Source organism: Canis lupus, chromosome 7 (genome assembly GCF_003254725.2).
Source record: "Canis lupus dingo isolate Sandy chromosome 7, ASM325472v2, whole genome shotgun sequence".
Classification (NCBI taxonomy): Eukaryota; Metazoa; Chordata; class Mammalia; order Carnivora; family Canidae; genus Canis; species Canis lupus.
The window spans coordinates 41,306,611-41,326,309 of NC_064249.1; the positions used below are offsets into that span (position 1 = coordinate 41,306,611).

Consider the following 19,699-nt stretch of genomic DNA (forward strand, 5'->3'; position numbering starts at 1 on the left):
TGCATGAGAGCAGGGACCTTTCTCGCCTCTTGATCACTGGTTTATCTCCAGCTCCTAGAACATAGCCTGGGGCATTGTGGATGGTCAATAAATAACTGCACATGAACAAATGGAGAACATAGAGCCAACAGAAAGTGGGGCCTATGAAGAGAAGAAAAGAAGACAAGAATGAGTAGGAGGAGTTAAAAAAAATAAATACATAAAACAAGGGGGGGGATCCTGGCTGGATACACGTTGATGGTGTCTTATGATGAGTCCACAAAAACAATTACAAATTATTTTACAAAACTCATTACTTTGGAAACTAGGTCCTGCACGAAAAAGCTGCCACCTGCATGTCTGTGCCCGCCTCCCCCCCACCCCCCAGCAGGCCTGACCACCTCAGGGCCTTTGCACAAGCTGTGTGCTTTGCCTAGCCTTCCTCATCCTTCAGTGTCCGCTCAGGGTCACTTGCTCAGCGGGCTCCTTCCAGCGTTGTCCTCGCCCATCACCTGTTCGTTATCTCATCAAGCTGGTGCCTACTCAGTTCCCTGCCCGTCTCCACCCCCCCGAGAAACCAGCTCCGCGCCCACCGTGTGCGGAGTGGACCAGCCGCAGGGTGTGTGCGGGACTGAAGCGCGGCGGGGGCGGGGGGTGAGGGCGGAGACAGCAGGAGTTTCTCCCCAGCAGTCGACCGCGGCAAGACTGAGGTCCGGGGTGGGGGTGGGGTAGTTGGGCCTCGGGCTCCGGCGGGTCCGCGGGGTAGGCGGGGTGGGGTGGGGGCACCGCGACAGCTCCGATCGCGGGGGACGACGGGGTTCCCGCGGAGGCCCCGCACGGACATCCTACGACCCGCACGCGCCCTGCCCTCCGCGCCCGTACCTCCCAGGGCAGGGGCACCGTCATCACCACCTCACTGACCACCGTCAGCGTTCAGCGGGCCAGGCAGGCAGGAGTGAAGGAACCCGAACTCCCGGCCCCGCCCCCTGGCGGCGCGCGAGACCACGTGACTGCAGACGGGGGGACGCTGGTCAGTCGCGCCCCGGCGCGAGGCCACGTGACCAGGCCGCCGCCACCGCCGCCCCGCCCTCTACCCTGCCTTGCTTCCTCGACCTTACCTCCCGGCGGCGACGAGCTTCTGGAGAAAAGTATCCACCAGAGTGTCGAGGAGCTTCACTCTCGGAATGGTGGCGCTGTAGGGCCCAGACTCCGGACACGACCCCTCAGGCCCCTTTTCCTCACAACCGCCGTCTGCGTGGACGCCGCGCGCTGTGGCCATGTTGAAGTCGGACCGCCAAATCTAACGGGCTCGGCCGCCCCGCCCACCGAGGCCCCCGATTGGTCGGCCCCGGCAGTGGGCGCCTCCGGTTGGCAGTGGCGGGTGTCCATCCCCGAGCCGCGCGAGGGGCGGGAGGACGCAGCTGCGCGCCAGCGCCGACGTCCTACTTGGGTGGGGCAGAGTACGCGCCAGCCAAAGCTCAGGGGCTCAATAAAAACTTTTAATTACACGTCAGAGACTTCGTACAGTGCAGCAGTGAGTGTCCGCCGCTAATGTTCACAGGAGTCCAGTGTACCAGACGCCTACCCAGTGTCCCACGTTCCTTCCAGTTCCTGGCCACGGACCAGCTGGCCCCCAAGTCCAGCGGGCGTGGCCTTCGGTCGCCTCCCCGCCGGGCGCCCCGTAACCCAGCCAGACCAAAGCCCCTGAAGTGCTGGATGGGAGAGCAGCGGCCAGGGTTTCCTGTCGGGAGACGCACGGCGTCCTATCGGACCGTGCGAGTGCGCGAGTGTGTGTGTGTGTGTGTGTGTGTGTGTGTGAGAAGGGGGAGGGGGTGAGGGCGATGGGGAGAATGGAGGGAGGTAAAGAGGGCGATGGGGGCGGGGGGAGGGGGCGGCACCCTGCCCGGGGAGTTGGGGGAAAGCGGTCTGAGCGCTCTGAGCCCACAAGCCTCTGGAAGTTGGGGAGGGCTGAGGCGCAGAGAGCAGGGTCAGAGGCCCTGGCCTCCATGCTATTGGTGGCTCTGGGGGCAGGTGGGTGAGGGAGGGGCAGGAGGTTCAGAGTCACCTGTGCACAGAGGTGGGGTGGCAACCATCAGCGGACAGACACTGGGGGATACACCGAAGGTAAGTAAATGGGAATAACCCTGGAAGGTTTGAGACCTAGACAGACAGAGGTGGTGGTGGCAGCAGCGAAGGTAGAGGAGCAGGCTTTGGCTCTGATCCGCCTGGGCGACAGAAGATGGGACAGCCGTAGGAAGTGTCAAGGCCTCAGGTAGCTAGCACCTTTCAAGTTGGCTCCTCGGCCTTTCCCAGAGGAATGATGAGAGGCCACACATGTGCAGTAGGAGTGCAGGGTCTGACAGGCCTTTTGTCATTAGGGGCACCACACCCCGCCTCGCAGGCCCAGTGGTGGAGGAGGGCTGGCTGGGCGGTGGCCACATCTGCTGGGCAGTGTCGGGCTGGTAAGTGCAGTCCTGGTGTGGGTGACCTCCTGACCCACTCCTTACTCCCCAGCATCCCTTGAGAGGGATGAGGAGAAACACCAGTGGTTCCACAACTCAGAGATTCCTGTTGTGAGAACTGTGTGAGTTCCGGTGACTGGGGTATAGATGTGAGTGGCCCCACCACCTCTCCCAGGCTTCACTGGGCAGCTCTCGGCAGGTGCACTAGGGCTTTCCAGAGCAGCTGTTCTCTCCACCCGGTGGTGCAACAGCACCCAGGCTGCCCCATCTACTCCAAACTGGGCCCCCCCACCCCCCCATCATCTGGACCAGGGGCAGCCAGCAGCCTGCATGTCCTGGGGCTGCTGGCTCTGAAGGAAGTGGAAGAGATAGGTAACTGGGATTGAGGGGAAAGCCACCTTTTCCACCTGTCTGAGCAAGGGGTGGGCTCTAACCGCAGGATTGGCGCCTCAGCAGTACTGACAGTACCTAGTTCACAGATGTTAAAAAAAATACACAAAATAAAGTATCAACATTTGTCCCCGACCTAATAACTCTCCAAAGAGAGGACAAGTGCTCTGAAGAATCAGAGGTCTGTGCTGCTCCTGCTCCCTGTGCAGAAGTACCTGGCACCTGGCACCATGCCCCGGTGGCAGGGAAAAACAGAACAGTCTGGTGGGCAGCTCAGTCCCAAGTAAAAACACCCAGCCTATGATACTAAGCAGGAAAGGGCTGATGGCAGCTGCTTGGAACCTGGGCTGAAAGCCCAAGAGGAAGACCAGTGAGATAGTAAGCAAGCTCTATATACAGCTCTTGTCAGGATCGCAGGGACACAGATGGTGGGAGAAGCCAGAAGAGTTCACAGGGGACAGGTGCGGCAGAACTGGTGTGGATGGTGGGTTTCCTTAGGACAGGACCGAGGACCGGGACTGAGCGAGGGAGCCTAGTTTGGCAAGAAAATGAAAAATAACAGGAGCAGGGGGTCCAGGTGTGGAGCCTCTTCAGCAAGAGCAGTTCAGAGTCTCTGCTCTGTCCCAGACAGACCACCTGGCCCAGGGCAGGCTGCAAATGTGGTGGGGGCACGTGGGGAGGGTGCTACCCGCCCTAGAGTAAGTAGTGTGGCAAACATTGGGGTTCACTCCCCACCATGGGTTACCAGTGTCTGGAGTCCACCAGCTCAGGTCGGAGGCTGAGTTTCTTGAGGCTCTCGTAGCCAACCACGATGACAATGGTAGAGGGCGTGGCAGAGATAATTCTGGCCGAGAGGCCCTTCATGAGGCCCCAAGGCCCCTCTTCGGCTATCAGCTGTCGGAAGGTCAGGGTGATGGAGCTCTTGCCTTCCACCTGGAAACGCAACAGAGCAGAAGGCTGTGGTCTGCAGTCAAAGCCGCTCAGCACAGTCTTCCTCTGCCTTGGGCTACCATGGGAAGAAGCCCCCTTGGAGTCTGGGGGCTGGATTGTGCTTGTGAGGGCCAGTGCGGCACGGGGCTGCCTGCCCAGGCAGAGTTCCGCTCCCTGGCTTCCTGACAGTGCAACCTCAGGGGGTGTACCCACTTCTCTGCACCTCAGTCCCCTCAGGGGTGAAACAGCAACGGGGCATACCGCCCCCCGTGGTTGTTCTGAGCAGTCAACACTGCTGAGAACAGCACCTGGCAGACGCTCGAGTTCTGTAACCTCCAGCTATTATTACCACGAGGTAAGCCAATCAGCTAGGGTCCTTGGACTAGATGCTGCTCTCTGGCCCCGGGGAGACTGGGTCCTCGCGGCCTTGCCAGTCTGTTATTTCCATTCCATCTCAGTCCCTCAGTTCCACCAGCTGGAGTCCTCCCCTGATCTGTCACCCCCACATACCCCGGGACCTGTCTTCCCTACCACACTGCAAGTTTGGCTAAGGCAAGAATTTTCTGTTCCTTTTCAGCAGTACTGCCCCCTTCCCCTGACCACCCGTCCCCGGCCACCAAAACACACTTCGCCCCGCTCAGGCCCCACACAGACCCTCAACCACTGCAGGACACGGACTCCTTGACACACCTCCCTAGACTGGATGATGCTCACAGGGGACCTCTGGCCCTACTCCTCCCCACCTCCTTTAGCATCCTCCTCTATCCTCCCCTCTTCCTCTCCAGAATCTCCTCTGACCACCCATGCCCCCCTAGCCCTCCCACTCATCCACAGCCGAGTCCAAGGCCATTCCAGCAAGGCCTCTGGCCCTCATATGCACTTTGTCCTCTCCAGCCTGGGAGCGCCTCAGAAGTAGAGACCTGTCCTCTCCCTGGGATCTCCTCCTACAACACTCAAAACAAACCTCCAAGGAGAATGCAGAGGGAACCTGTGTGCTTTGCTATTTGCAAACCAACCAGATGCCCATTTATTCATTTAAAAGTGTGTGTGTGTGGCGGGGGGGGGGGGGGGGGGGGGGGCGGGGCAGGTCATTCTCTCCTAGGGACAAATACACCTAGATTTACCACCCACCCCATCCCAGCACCCTGACTTCACCCCCAATCTGTTGATTTCTTTCCCTCCCCTCCCAACCTCACTAGCGGCCCGACCTCCTGGTCAGCGGTCCTCTCATGTTACCCACCTCACACCTCCGAATCCCCGGTTCTCTCCACCTAACGCTTTAAGCATCAGAACCTGCTGCCTGATTGTCACACATCCATAGTTAGGTTCTATGGGCCTAACCATAGTTAGGTTCTTGGACTTGGTGCTGGGGAACTATCTTTGAGCTGAGTGAAGACAGGGATGATAATCTCTGCACAGCACCACCAAGGGCTGTCAGTGTCTCTGCTGAGTCCACACGGCACAGTCCAGGAGACCTTCTCGAGAACAACCCATAGAGGACTCACAGCCCAGCAGAGAAACCAGACTTACAGAATTCACTGAGATGGCTATTTCTAATACCACAAGGTAAGGAAAAGGTGTCTGATGGGCTCTGCTAACAGGATGCAAGGCAGGGAGGAGCCAGTGAGGCATGGTGAGGACAGGAGGAGGGCATGCAAGCAGCAGACACCATGAGGGAAACTAGGTGCTTCACAGTGCTCAGCTGGTTTCTATAGATGTTGAGTCCTAACCACAAGGAAGGGGCCGACCAGGACCAGGTTGGCTGGGACTAGGAGGCTATGACACAGAGAGGTCAGGGATTGCTGGGAAGCCTACAGTTACCCTTCTCACAGGGGTAGAGGCTGGCCTTACCTGCACTCGGGTTCGGATGACATCCATGGGATTGGTGAGGATGGAAGCGGTGGCCGCAGCCAGGGGCCCCGAGACGGCTTGAAAGACAATGTGCGGGCACTCTTTAGGACAGAGGTACGAGAGTTGCTCTGGAATTGAGGGAAAGACAATAATACCTTAAGATACGAGATGCCATTCAATCTGCCCTCATGCTGCCTCTATGCCCAACAAGGATGAACCCTCTTCATCCTCAGTGTCCTTAGGCCCTGTAACTCCCATCTTCTCTTTTTTTTCGCTTCCATCCTAACCAACAAAAAATGATAAATCTCAGGCCCCTTCTGGAAGCCATGCTGGGTACATTGCCCACTTCGAATAGAAGATTCCTTTGGAGAAGGGGTTTCAGAGCCTCTTTGCTTGCTGCTTTCATCTGATGGACATAACTCCTTCCTGGTGTAAAAACCTTATTGCCTGTGATCTATTCCTCTCAACACACAGCCAGGAAAGCACATGAGGTACGTTTTCTCACTCATGCACGGAACAACGCAGCAAACAGTAAAAGCGGGCAGTGCTGACTGGCTAAGGGGCAGGGTGACCACAGAGGGTGAGGAACCTTTTTGCTGCATCCCCTTCCTTATCTGGTGAGTTTTGAGCCACATGAATACTTTTACTCTTCTTTTTTAAATTCCAGTTATTAACATGCAGTGTTATATTAGTTTCCAGTGTACAATATAGTGATTCAACAGTTCACTATCATACTCAGTGCTCATTATGATAAGAGTACTCCTCATCCCCATCACCTGTTCCCCCATCCCCCACCCACCTTCCCTCTGATGACCGCCAATGTGTTCTCTAGAGTGAAGAGTCTGGTTTTTTGTCTTTTTTTTGTTTGTCCTGTTTCTTAAATTCCACATACATGTGAGTTCATATGGTATTTGTCTTTCTCTGACTGGCTGATTTCACTTAACATTATACTCTCTACCTCCAACCATGTCATTGCAAATGGTAAGATTTCAGTTTTTTTAATGGCCAATATTCCATCATGTATATACCCATGTGAATGTTTTTAAAAATAAAAACAATGACACTTAGAAGAGAAAATCAGGGCAGCCTGGGTGGCTCAGTGATTTAGTGCAGCCTTCAGCCCAGGGCCTGATCCTGGAGACCCAGGATCGAGTCCCACATCAGGCTCCCTGCATGGAGCCTGCTCTTCCCTCTGCCTGTGTCTCACCCCTCTCTCTCTCTCTCTCTCTCTGTCTCTCATAAATAAATACATAAAATCTTTAAAAAAAAAAAAAAGAGAGAGAAAAATCATATCCAACAGTGAGATTTTTTTCCAGGCTATATCAAGAAAGAAAAACTCATTTTTCAAAATACTGATGGAAGTGATGGCAGAGGACCGAGCCCCGTCCATTCCCTGGTCACTGGAAAACTTACCTGCAGCTGAACTATTTACTTTACCCTCTCTTGAGGTGAGAAACAAGAGCTCATTTGTTCAACAAAGGTTCATTAACTGGCTACAGTATGCCAGCCTCCCTGAGGATGGAGCAGTGAACGAATGAGCTCAAGTCCCACCCTTACTAAGTTTTCCATTCTAATGGGGGAAACACAGACAATTAACAAATAAAAACCAAAATATATAGCTACGTCAGAAGGTGATGCATGCCCCCTGTAGATAAAAATAAAGCAGAAAAGGGAGATCGGGAACGCTGAGTGTGGGGAATGAAGGGGTTGCCATTTTAAACAAGGCAGTCATGGAAGGCCTCTCCAAGAAGGTTGAAGTTTGAGCAAAGACCTGAAGGAGAGTGCAAGCCCTGTGGATCTGTGGAAAGAACTTTCCAAGCAGTGGTAACATCCTATGCAAAGGCCCTGAGGCAGGAGTGTGCCTTAAGTCTCCAAGAGCAGCAGGGCTGGTGTACCTGGAACAGAATGAGCAAGGGAAACAACAGTAGACGAGGTCTGCGAGGTAAGTCATTAAGGCCTTGGAGCCACTGTGAGAGCTTTGGCTTTCGCTCTGAATGAGGCTAGATGGAAAGTAGATTTATTATCTCAAAGGCTCTCTCTCAGTCTTCTCTCTACAGTTCAGCTGTCAAAGAACCTTTTTTTTTTAATAAGTAAATCTTTTTTTTTTTAAGATTTTATTTATTTATTCATAGAAACACAGAGAGAGAATGAGAGGCAGAGACACAGGCAGAGGGAGAAGCAGGCTCCATGCAGAGAGCCTGACGTGGGACTGGATCCAGGATCTCCAGGATCATGCCCTGGGCTGCAGGCGGCGCTAAACCGGTGCGCCACTGGGGCTGCCCACTGTCAAAGAACCTTGAAGAACTTTTTCTCATGCCTCTACTTTTGGTAATTTGTAGCTACCTAAAAATCTTTAGGGGACAGTAGGAAGGTGGGGGGTTGGCAGGGCAGACGTAAAGGCCTCTAAATCTAGCAGCATAGTAGGACTCCTTAATGCCCTGCCAGAACCACCTCTCCCCTGGTTGTTAATCACCTCCCTTCCTCCAGAAGGTCAGCACAAACCAAGACAAAGTGACCTGTTGACACCTTCTCACCCATATCTTGTTTCTCCTAAGAAGCAAGCATCTTGAACCTACTGGAAGGTGGCATCTGGTCTGGTGCTGCTAGCCTCCATGGGCGTGTCTGCACTGGCCCCCAGGCCTGCAAGCCACAGCAAGATCCAGGTTCCAACTTAGTCATACACACATGCCATATTCCTTGGACTCCAGGAGAAGATGAAAAGAAAAAAGCAAGAGAGTGGGGAAAAGTGCCCCAAGTGCTTTCTGGGCACCTATTATCTGTGCAAAGCAGAAGATAAACCCAGGCTGACTTGGTTTATGTCCCTTCTGGTTACATGAGTTTGGACAGTAATATAAACGTGTATTTATCTAATGCTACTGGATGCCACACACTGTGGTGAGCACAGGACATAGAGAGAAATGAACAGGGAAGTGCCTTCCTGGGACTCAATCTAATCCAGGAGTTGTGAGTCAGGGATAAAATGATCACAAATTATAACAAGTGCTATGAAGGAAACAAACTGAAAAAGAAAAGAGAAAGAGCCCTCTTGCCAACTGGGTGAAGAAGTCTGCTGTGCAAAGGCAGCATATAGGCTGAGGCCTAAAGCATGAGGAGGACCCTGCCACCAAGAGAACAGGGCCAGGGCACTCCAGGCTGAAAAACATTATCTGCGAGGGTGAAGAGCTTGATGTGATTCAGGCAGAGAGAAGGACCTTGAGGATGGAGCAAGGTCAGGGGAGAGGCCCCTCACAGGGCTGGTACAGCAGGCCATGCAACTCAAGGACATCTGTGCTGACCATGGACACATTTGATTTTACTCTAAATGCCCAGAAGGCAGCACTGGTAGATTTTTAGCAAAGGGCAATGACAAGAGCCAATCTACTCTTTCAACAAATACTTAGGAAACACACATGTCAGACACATGTGTGTTGGCACATAGTGCATGTTCAATAAATATTAGCTTCCTCCCCTGTCCAAGAAACTTTCCAATCAATTCTATCTCAATAAAACTGGAAAAAATGCATTTTTTTAAAAAAGGAACCTTTCCCCAGAGTGAAGAGATAAGGCACATACAAATAATATCAAGACAAGCGATACAGCTGCCTGAAGATAGCTTCAAGCCATGTCAGGGGGCTCAAGGGAAGGAAAGGTCACTTCTGGGTTAAGGGCCAGTGGAGAGATGTGAGAGGAGGCAGTAAGGAACTCTCAGGTAAGTTATGGCTTCACCAGGCAAGTGTGCCTGAGGGCTGAGAGGAACAAGCAGGGGTGGGAGACATGATGCACAGTGGAAGATCTGTGCATGATCTGACCTGGCTGCAGCACCCACTACATTAGGGGAGGCTTCAGTATAAAGGGAGGTGGAAGCCAGGCTGAAGAGATGGCCTTGTCCTCAGGAGCAGTGGGAGCCACTGAACACTGCAACTAGGGTTGAAAGAGTGACTCCATTAGGGATGTGTGGCAGGTGGGATGGGAGTCCAGCTAAAGGGCTGGTGCAGCACCCAGCAGGGTGGTCACTGAGACATGATTTCCAGGAGAGGCAGAAGGAAAGGACAAAAGTAGGGAAAAACATTCTGGGGTCACCAGGACCAGATATGGGGACAAGGAAGGAAGAGTGATAGTCTCAGGGATGGCCACTGAGAGAAGGAAGTGACCTAACCAGCTCGGTTAAAAAATAGTTCACTGAGCAATGTTTCAGATGTAAATGTGCACACCCAAGTCGAGAGGCCCAACAGAGTGCCTGTCCAGAGCTCTGGAAAGTTAGTCTGGGGATGGACAAATGTTTTCTGACATGTCAGAAAAGTACAAGTCAATCATAAATGAAATCACATAAGGAGAGAAGGGAGGAGACAATGCCAGAGAAAATGCTCACATTTCCTTGAGTTTTTCTTAACATTAAGATTTTTTTAAAAGATTTATTTATTTATTTATTTATTTATTTATTTATTTATTTATTTATGATAGACAGAGAGAGAGAGAGAGAGAGAGAGAGAGAGAGAGAGGCAGAGACACAGGCAGAGGGAGAAGCAGGCTCCATGCCGGGAGCCCGACGCAGGACTCGATCCCAGGACTCCAGGATCACGCCCTGGGCCAAAGGCAGGTGCCAAACCGCTGAGCCACCCAGGGATCCCCTAGATTTTGATAATCTTAATTCCCAAAGGATGTGATGCAAAGGGCCAGGTGTGGAGTCCAGGTATGTGAATTTCACCAAATAGTCTAGAAGAAAGGGTGTGTGAAACAGAGCTAGCAATAAAAAAGAAGGTACAATCAGGAAAATAGAATTAGAAATGCATAGTACCAGAGGGACAGAATGATTATAGGTTAGGAGGTCGTCATGAAATTTGGTTAGAAAGGTCCCAGATGGATCATACAGAACGCCCACCACCAAGGCTCAGAAGCCTGCAGCAGGGGCTGGGGAGGCTTCCTCACGGGAATCTGCTGGTTGCCCAAAGCTGTGGATGCCGAGGGTGGCAGGCTCACCGAGGTCTTGCTCCTGGCAGTGCACTCTACCCTTACAGAAGGAAATCTGGCAACATACTTACTTTGGACCCAGTAATCCATTTCTGGGAAATACTTAAATAAAATGTCTTACAAACAAAAATACATTCTACAAGTGAAGGGGTTCAAGATTCTATGACATCTTGAATTTAACAACGCTGAGGAAAGATATCCAACTCAAACATTCAAATGAAATTTCATTTGTAATTTTATCTTCAAATCCCAAATATCCCATGAATTTTGTCCTTCCTCACCTTCCAATTCTCTACCAAGATTCCACTAACCCTCGTTGATTCTAATGCAGCCAGAACATACTTTATGTTCTACAGTCATCACTTTACTTATCTGATTCCCCCCACAATAATATAAGCCCCCTGAAGGCAAGAACCGTGTCTTATTCATCTGTGAATGGGGTCAAATGTTTGTTGGATGAACAGCCAATTCTCTCATGAAATCTTCCACTCCAGCATGCACAGAGCTGCAGCATCTCAGCCCCATTAGCAGGCCCTCCCTCTACCCTCACTCTTCTGGCCTCCTCTTACCTGCATAGAAATGATAGAAGGGCCACCAAACAGCACTATTTGGGATGTAGGTAAGCAGTGAAGCCACGTAGCCTCGGTAGAAGCCTCGCAGCCCATCAGCCCGCAGGATCTGCCTGATGATGTCCTTGGTTTGGCCAAAGGCAACTACCCCTCGTCCGTCTGGGCTCCCTCGCACTTGGAAGCGGCCCATTCTCTCACCCTTGCGCTGCATCATCAGGTGCTGGGACACCACATCAATGGGCACTGTGATGCTCTGAGCCACGAGGGAGGCTGAGCCACCGGCCACCAGTGATTTGACGGTGTTGCTCTGGCTGTAGTCAGCGACAAATTTCCGGGTGAGCTCATATGTGGTGACATAGCACTGGCCAGAGATGAGGGTGAAGGTGTTGACCAGGAACCCCCGGTAGAGGCCAGTAACACCGTCTGCTCGCAGGATCTTGATGAAGGCATCAAAAGTCCCATGGTAGAGGCTCTTGCCTTTCTGAACCTGCAGCCGGGTGCGGATGAGGGTGAACGGGTAGACGCTGACACGAATCATCATTGTCATTGCTACACCAAACACATAGAACTTCTTCTTGTCCAGGTGTTCCCACTCGATGATCTGGATGTTGCGCTTGTCCTCCATGGCGCCTGAAGACCTGAGGATGTGAGCAGGTGGGAGGATGTAGAGAACGAGGCCAGAACTTTGCACTCTGCCCTGCGGGGTAGGCTCTGAACCCCCTCCTCAGGCCTCATCCCCTAGAGTTCTCACCTCCCCGAAGCTTAGACTCCACCCAGTCCGGCTTGGCCAACTCTCACCTGAGTCTTCCTTCAAGGATCAGGATGTGACCCCCTCCTCTCCCCTTCATTGGTCCTTCCCCAATTCCAGGAGCTGTTCCTCACTTCAGTGACTTCTCCGCTCCACTCCCACTTCAGCTCCCTGCCCCAGGCTGATCCACCACCTCTTCCAGTCCCTGCCTTTCCCTGGGCCCCAGTGTTACAGTCTGCTGTCCTCCTCCTCTGCTCACCCCAGGCAGAGCGCAGGATGCTGGGGATAAACCACCCAGCAGGATGCAAGGCTCTCCAAGGCTAAGGGGATATCACTCAGCAGGTTCCTACTGCTGGAGGGCAGGAAGCTCTCCATGGTGGAAGACCTAGTGGATGCTCCTGGGCGTGCTGAGGAGACACTGCCTTGACCTTTGGCCCTCTGCAGGGTGCCTCTTTTGTCACCATTTCCCAGCTTCCATCCCTCACTTTAGTTCTGATTTCCCTGCTGGCCCCTCTGAGCCACCCCCCTACACACTCACCACACTTATCTTTTCTCCAGGCTGCATTCGAAAAAAGTGTGGCACCCCCCTTTCTCCCCTCCCTCCAGTGAAAGGAGTTAGAAAGTTAGGAACAAGCCAAAGGTCAGAGTCCTCTTTGGTTATTAGATAACTCACTCCAGAGAAAGAAAAGAACCAGCAGAGCTAAGTGGTTTCCCTGAAGAGTCTCGAGAACCACAGGGGAGAGGACATGTCTGGCCCCTCTCACCCCTAAGCACAGAAATCATATCTCTGTCCTATATAATGAGAGTCAAGTGACAGGGGAGACACAGATTCTGCCTTCCAGAAACTCACAATCTGTTCCTGAGGACAACAGTATCCCTCTTGGGAACAGATGTAAGATACTGAGAAAGAAACCAGGGCACATCACTGTAATGTGGCTCTCATGTCAAGTGTATCCACTGCCTAAGTTTTCAAACAAAACTAATATTAATGTAATTGTATAAAATCAGGAGGTTGCAACTGAGAAACTATAAACAGCAGGCCATGATATATTGGTGACAATATAATGTGTTCCTGGGCAAGACACTGGACATTTTCAGCCAGAGGGGAAATGGGGAAGTGAAGTTGGCAGTGAGAAGTCAGGGGCTTCCCATGCTTTGAGAGAGACCCCCCCCTCCCCCGCCCAGGCTGGGAAAGGAGGTGACCGCATCAAAGGGACAATCTAGAGGTTGAAATCTTCTGAAAGCCCATGCCTTGGCAAACCTCATGTCAAGTTTCTAAACAGAGTCCATCCTCTACCACCTTCCCCACTAAAAGCTCCCAACTAGCCTGAGGAGCTTCTTGCTTTTACAATGGAAGTCAGCAGAGAAGCACAGTGGGGTTTCTGGAACCCCTGAGCTGGACTAAGCTGGACTACATCACCATCACTGAAGGACCTGCCTGTGGGGCAAGCTGCACACCTATGCGCTGAGGGGAACTTCAGCTTCCAGGTGAGGCGAGTGGGAGGCACCCCTGCAGGACAGAGCCACGTGAACAGAGCAGAAATGCATGAGGACAAAAGGAAGAAACAGTGGCCTAGAGCAGCCAGCTCAGCCAGAATGGAGCATCTGCGGGAAAGGAGCGAAGGGAAGTGACCATTCCTCCCCCGCCTCAGACTCCCACCAAGCCCAGCAGACCTCTCCTCTGAGGCCCTCAAGAGAAGGTGGTTATCATCTGCCCTGACCCAAGTGTTCATTATACAGGGTCCCAAGGTCATGTTTTCAACACCACTGAGCAATGAGGAGAGAGAGACTCTAGGATTTTCTGAATACCTATGACCTCATGTAATCCTTACAACTGAACCTGTGCAGTTAGACACTTCTGCTAAATGAGGACACCGCATCAGTAAGTTAAAAGGAACAGGTCCAAGGTCATGCCGCTGGTCAGTGGTAGAGACAGGATATGAGCCAAGATTTCTTCTCTACTGACCATGCCTTCTACCTCATGGGAGTCGCAGAGTTCCAACACAAGTCACACAGTTCAGTCTAAAGCCAAATCACTCCCACCTATGGGAGGCAGAATTAATGCCCTCAGGACCGCTGGTCACCCAAGGGTTAAGCATAAGCTCCTGGCCCTGCAGATGACCCGTTATTTCTCTCAGTTTCTTTCCAGGGAAACCAAGAGCTGCCTCTGCTTCCTAGGGTGCTGGTGGAGTGACAAGTGAAGAGGCTGGCCGGCACACTGTCGTCCCAGGACAAATACAGCAAGGCTCGTGAAAACTGCTAAGCAGGGCAGAATGGCAGAGCAGCAGATTCTGTTCCAAGACCTGGTGTTGTGGGCACCTCCTCAGTTGTCAAGCTGAAGCACAAAGTACCAGTATCTCCCTAGCATGAAATCCTAGGCAAAACCCAGTGTCCCGTTTCCCTTCTTTCTTCCATCTCTTATGTGTGCCCGGGGATTCTAAATTCCCAGAAGGAAGGCAGGGGACAACTCTCTCCGAGGCCAAAGCAGGTAACTCCTACCACTGCCATGGTGACAGGAGAAGCCACTAAGGGTCTGGCCTCAGATGGAGGAGCCTAGACAGTTAAAGAGGAGAGGGCCCTGCAATCACTCCCTCTATCCCTTCAAAAAGTGGGATCTCGGGCAGATCAGTGGCAACCACCGGGTGGCTCAGTGGTTTAGTGCCACCTTCAGCCCAGGGCCTGATCCTAGAGACCTGGGATCGAGTCCCACATCGGGCTTCCTGCATGGAGCCTGCTTCTCCCTCTGCCTGTCCCTGTCTCTCTCTCTCTCTCTGTCTCTCATGAATAAATAAAATCTTAAAAAAAAAAAAAGTGGGATCTCAACCTGCTCTTTGTTACATAACGTCCAAACTTCCTACTGAAATATCAAAACGAGTTCCTCCAGACGCCTGGGTGGCTCAGTGGTTGAGTGTCTGCCTTCAGCTCAGGGCGCGGTCCTGGGGTCCTAGATGGAGTCCCACATCTAGCTCCTTTTTTCCATTTTTTAAAAAGATTTTATTTATTTATTCATGAGAGACAGAGAGAGAGAGAGAGGCAAAGACACAGGCAGAGAGAGAAGCAGGCTCCCTAAGGGGAGCCCAATGTGGGACTCGATCCTGAATCCCAGGATCATGACCTGAGCCAAAGGCAGACACTCAACCGCTGAGCCACCCAGGTGTCCCTCACATCTGGCTCCTTGTGGGAAGCCTGCTTCTGCCTCTGTCTCTGCTTCTCTCTCTGTCTCTCTCATAAAAAAAATAAATAAATAAATAAAAATAAAAAACTTGGTGTTTTTTTTTTTAAAGATTTTATTTATTTATTCATGAGAGACACACAGAGAGAGGCAGAAACACAGGGAGAGGGAGAAGCAGGCTCCACGCAGGGAACCCGATGTGGGGACTCGATCCCGGGACTCCAGGATCACGCCCTGAGCCAAAGGCAGGCGCTAAACCGCTGAGCCACCCAGGGATCCCAAAAAACTGTTGTTTTACCCTTTGGAAAATCCTCTTGGCAGACGCCTGTACACACATTTCCTCCAGCCTTCCCTTCTCCCAACACGACCAGCCCCAATACTTTAAGGCTCTTTCCCAGATCCTTATTTGTGAGCAAGCTCCAATTCTGAATTTCCTTCTGTATTTTAACAACTGCTCAGGCACAAAGGTTGAAGTGCCTCCTATGGGTACCCAACAGATGACCCAGAATACCCGAAGTCATCAAATCTGATGTCAGAGGCAGAGCCTCCACTGTCAAGCCCAGCAAAGGAAAGGGACACATTGGAGGTCTCTGCATACCCCCCTTCCACTTGCATTCTTCCTGAACCAGAAGCATCACACCAGACTATTCACTGGGTCTGGGGATAAGATTCTGGTTTGAAACAAGGCAGTGTCACCTGGAAGGCCAGGTCATGCAGTGCAAAGGACACTAACTAGTATTCAAGAGACCCAAGTTTGAGCTCTACTTCTGTTCCTAACTGGTACCACTGGAACCATGTGTTCACTGAAACTGTTTCCTCATCTATGAAGCGGGGCTAGTCAGGCCTGCCATGGCTGGGTAATAATGTAGAGGCACTCACCGGAGGCAATATGGGGGAAAGTGTTTTGTAACAGCAAAGCATCTCCATCATTGCAGAAAGCTCTATCAGACAAGCCTGCTCTCAATCCTGGCTACTCAGGGTGGCGCACAGATCCCAGCCTGGGCGTCACCGGGAAGCTTCTTAGAAAGACAGAATTTCGGGTTGCAGGCTAGCCATGCTGAATAAGAGCCAACATTTTTCAACAAGTTCTCTGGGTGATTACTATGTGTCAGAGTTTGGAAAACACTGCTTTATTAAGGATCATCAGTATTATCATAACGATACAGCTACTCTAAGAGTCCAGGGCCATTATGACTCCATCCTGACTTGTCACCAGAACTGGGCCCAGTGATGATCACTAGACGCTGGCAGATCTTTTCGGGTCAACCACCCCCACCAAAGCAAATCCCCTTCTACAGCTCCAGACCCACACCCATGGGCTTGGGTCCCCGCTCCTCAGCCGGAACCACGGTCTGTGGTTCCCCAGCGGTTCCTACGTTCCCCACCCTTGCGTCTGCATCAAGACTCTGCATCCTGGGAGCTATCTCCCGCACGAGCGCGAAATGTACCGACGCGCTAGTCCACCGGTCCTCAGGGCGGGTCCCCGCAATGCCTGCGACCCCTCCTTCGAGGCCGTCTCTTCCCTCGGGCACCCGGAGGTGCCTCCCAGCTCTCCCGTGGTCGTCCACAGGCACCATGTGATCCCTCATCACAGACACCACTTGACACGGTCCGTGCAGCTCCCGCCGGCCCTCCGCACGGCAGCCCTCGGCGGGAGGCTCGGACGCGGCCGTCGCCACGCCTCCCGTCCCGCTCCCTCCGCCGTGGGCGAGCCTCGCGCTCCTCCGACAGAACAGACGCCGGGCTGGAGTCGCCCCTCATCCCCGCAGCGGCCAGGGGGGCTCCCACGGAGCGCAGGCACCCGCTGCCGCCGTGACAGGTCCAGATCCTCGGAGACCTCAACTGTCAGGCACCCTGCACCGGCGGTTTCTTACCTCCTCGGATCAGGGCGGTTCCCCCGCGACTGAGGCGAACTCCAAGCCCGGGCCTCTAGGCCACAGCTCCCACTCTAGCCTCCATGCCGGGCAGCCGCCGGCACACCCGGGCATCTTCCTCCATCTCGACCCGGCTCCGGGTACTGCCGGAACCGGAAGTCGGGACACTGTCACTCCCGCCCCGCGGGCAACTCCACCAATCGCGTGCTGAGCCTTGAGCCTCTCCCTTGTCGCCCCCTGGGAGGGGATGGGCGGGGCCCGCGTCCATCTTGAACTCGGGCAGAAGCCACGCCTTCACTGGCCTCGTCCCGCCCTCAGTTCCACGGCGCGTGCGTGTCCTTTCTCGTTCGCAGAAGTCAGGTCATCTGGCGGGTCTTGAGGATCTGGTTGTAAATGGGTCACCTTGTGTTTCGGGTCTGTTGGAAATCCTAACTTCAAATCTAATCTGTAATTTTTGCGTAATTTTTTGTCATCTGTGGAGCCAGAACAGAGGCCAGTGTGCAATGTGAAATTAGACAACCGATCTTCAGATTTGAGAACTTAAAAAATTGCAGTAGGAGCCATCCTGGGGGCGGAGGACATGACATTAGGATCTCTAACGGCTTGGAAACTGTCTACTTATATTTGGATTTAAAAGCAGAGGAAGGGCAGCCCAGCTGGCTCAGCGGTTTAGCGCCGCCTTCAGCCCAGGGCATGATCTTGGAGACCCAGGATCGAGTCCCACGTCAGGCTCCCTGCATGGAGCCTGTTTCTCCCTCTGCCTGTCTCTGCCTCTCTCTCTCTCTCTCTCTCTCTCTCCTCTCTGTGTGTGTCTCTCATGAATAAATAAATAAAATCTTTAATAAAATAAAAGCAGAGGAAGAGGGGGCACCTGCCTTTGGCTTCTCCCTCTCCCTCGGCCTCCTCGGGCCCCCCCCCCCCCCACCGCCCGCCCCCGGCTTGTGCTCTCTCTCTAGCTCACTCTCTCTCTCTCCCTGAAATAAATAAATAAAATCTTTTAAAAAAATAAAATAAAAAGAGAGGAATAGCTCTTCAAATGAGGGACTGGAAGGCCTGGAGTGGAGAGTCAGTGCACTTCAAAATATATATTTCTACAATTCAACAACAAAAGACAAACAACCCAATTTAAAAATGGATAAAAGGGCTTGAACAAACGTTCTTCTTCATAGGTCAGCTCATCAGTAAGTCCATTCCTCCATGTGCACAGACCAAGGATCTGGGGGCATCCTTGCAAACTCTCCTTTTCTCATGCATAACACACAGCCCATCATCAGATACCATTGGCTTCATCTTAAAAATATGTCCAGAGCTTGGGCACTCCCCACTGCCTCCATATACCCTCCCTGGTCCCAGTCACCACACTCAACTGGACGATTCCAGTAGCTACCTCACCGGTTTCTTTACTTCCACCCTTGCTCCTGCTATGTTCTAATCAGAAGGAAGCAGTCGGGCTGATGCTCTTAAATTCTAGGTCAGATCATGCACCCTCCGCTGTTCAAAGTACTCCAGTGGTTCCCCATTTATTCAGAGTAAAAACCAACATCTACAACAGCAAAGGCCTATTGGTCCTACAATCCCCCACCCCTGCCCCCGGCATACCCAGTATCTTTCTCCCTTCATCTATTACTCTCACTCCTGCCTCAGGGCCTTTGTATGGGCTTCTGCTGTGTCTGGAAGCTTTTCCTACAGTCATCCACATAGCCTATACTTTCATTTACTCCTTTGTTTTAAATATTTTTTTAATTTTTATTTATTTATGATAGTCACAGAGAGAGAAAGAGAGGCAGAGACACAGGCAGAGAGAAGCAGGCTCCATGCACCGGGAGCCCATCGTGGGAATCGATCCCGGGTCTCCAGGATCGCGCCCTGGGCCAAAGGCAGGCGCCAAACTGCTGCGCCACCCAGGGATCCCCTACTCCTTTGTTTTATTGCTCAAATTTCACCCTCTCAGCGAGATCTACTCTGAATCTCCTATTTAAAACTGTAGACATTCCTTCCACTCAACCTTCTTTCTGCAACTGTTTTCTTCCTTCGTAGCACATCACCATCCAATGCACCCTACCTATTTGATTTATTTATGTTATCTATCTCCCACACCAGTATGAATGCTATGACCATTAGAATTGTTTCTGCTTTGTTCATTGATGTGCCTGTCACATAGTAGGTGCTCAGTAAATATTTGAATGAATGAAAAGATTTCAGCATTAAGAGTATATGCCAGGCACACAGAAACCCAATGAAGCAGCAGCAGCAGCAATGTATAAAATGGATTATAGTGAAGTGTGCATAGGGCACTAACTCTGTGTGGTAGGTTTGAAAAGAATCCAGAGTGGAAGATGTCCTAGGTGGAAGAAACAGCATGCCCAAAGGAACCTCGCTGTTAGTTAGTGAAGCCATTGAAGTTTTTTTCTTAAGTTTTTTTCATTTATTTATGAGAAAGAGAGAGAGAGAAAGAGTGCATGTGCATGGGGGAGGGGCAGAGGGAGAGTGGGAATCTCAAGCAGACTCCCTGCTCAGCGCAAAGTCAGATGTGGGGCTCGGTCTCACGACCCCAAGATCACAACCTGAGCTGAAATCAAGAGTCAAATATTCAGCCAACTGAGCCACCCAGGCACCCCTAGCCATTACAAGTTTTAGGCAGAATTTTTTTTAGTAAGCTTCTCTTGACCCTGGCCAGAGAATGGGGTCTGGATGGGAGTGGCAGGAAGGTGGAAGAGACTAGTTAGCGGTTGGCTCTGATTGTCTCGGTTGGCTCT

The 19,699-nt window shown here is 52.2% G+C and overlaps 1 protein-coding gene and 1 long non-coding RNA gene across 6 annotated transcripts in view; one reads left to right on the forward strand and one right to left on the reverse strand.

The window, feature by feature from the left end:
• SLC25A44 (solute carrier family 25 member 44) overlaps nt 1–17,110 on the reverse strand; it is a 37,380-nt gene extending 20,270 nt beyond the window's left edge. For 2 of the 5 annotated variants that reach the window (XR_007412025.1, XR_004817339.2), the window contains exons 1-4: nt 16,944–17,110; nt 11,150–11,787; nt 5,613–5,740; nt 3,577–3,764 (exon numbers count right to left, since the gene is read on the reverse strand). Coding sequence is in view for 3 of the 5 variants with exons in the window: in XM_025430860.3 (XP_025286645.1) it covers nt 3,237–3,363; nt 3,577–3,764; nt 5,613–5,740; nt 11,150–11,774 (1,068 nt within the window). In the remaining 2 variants the exon portion in view is untranslated. Of the gene's footprint in view, nt 1–1,097; nt 3,364–3,576; nt 3,765–5,612; nt 5,741–11,149; nt 11,788–16,943 lie in introns of those variants that run through there. The other 3 variants (XM_025430860.3, XM_035719058.1, XM_025430862.3) reach the window with 3 other exon arrangements.
• Nucleotides 5,737–15,110, forward strand: LOC112648905 (uncharacterized). The gene is made up of 3 exons (XR_003129389.3): nt 5,737–6,103; nt 6,929–7,060; nt 14,036–15,110. It is a non-coding gene; the product is annotated as an uncharacterized LOC112648905 (long non-coding RNA).
• Nucleotides 17,111–19,699: the final 2,589 nt, after the last annotated feature.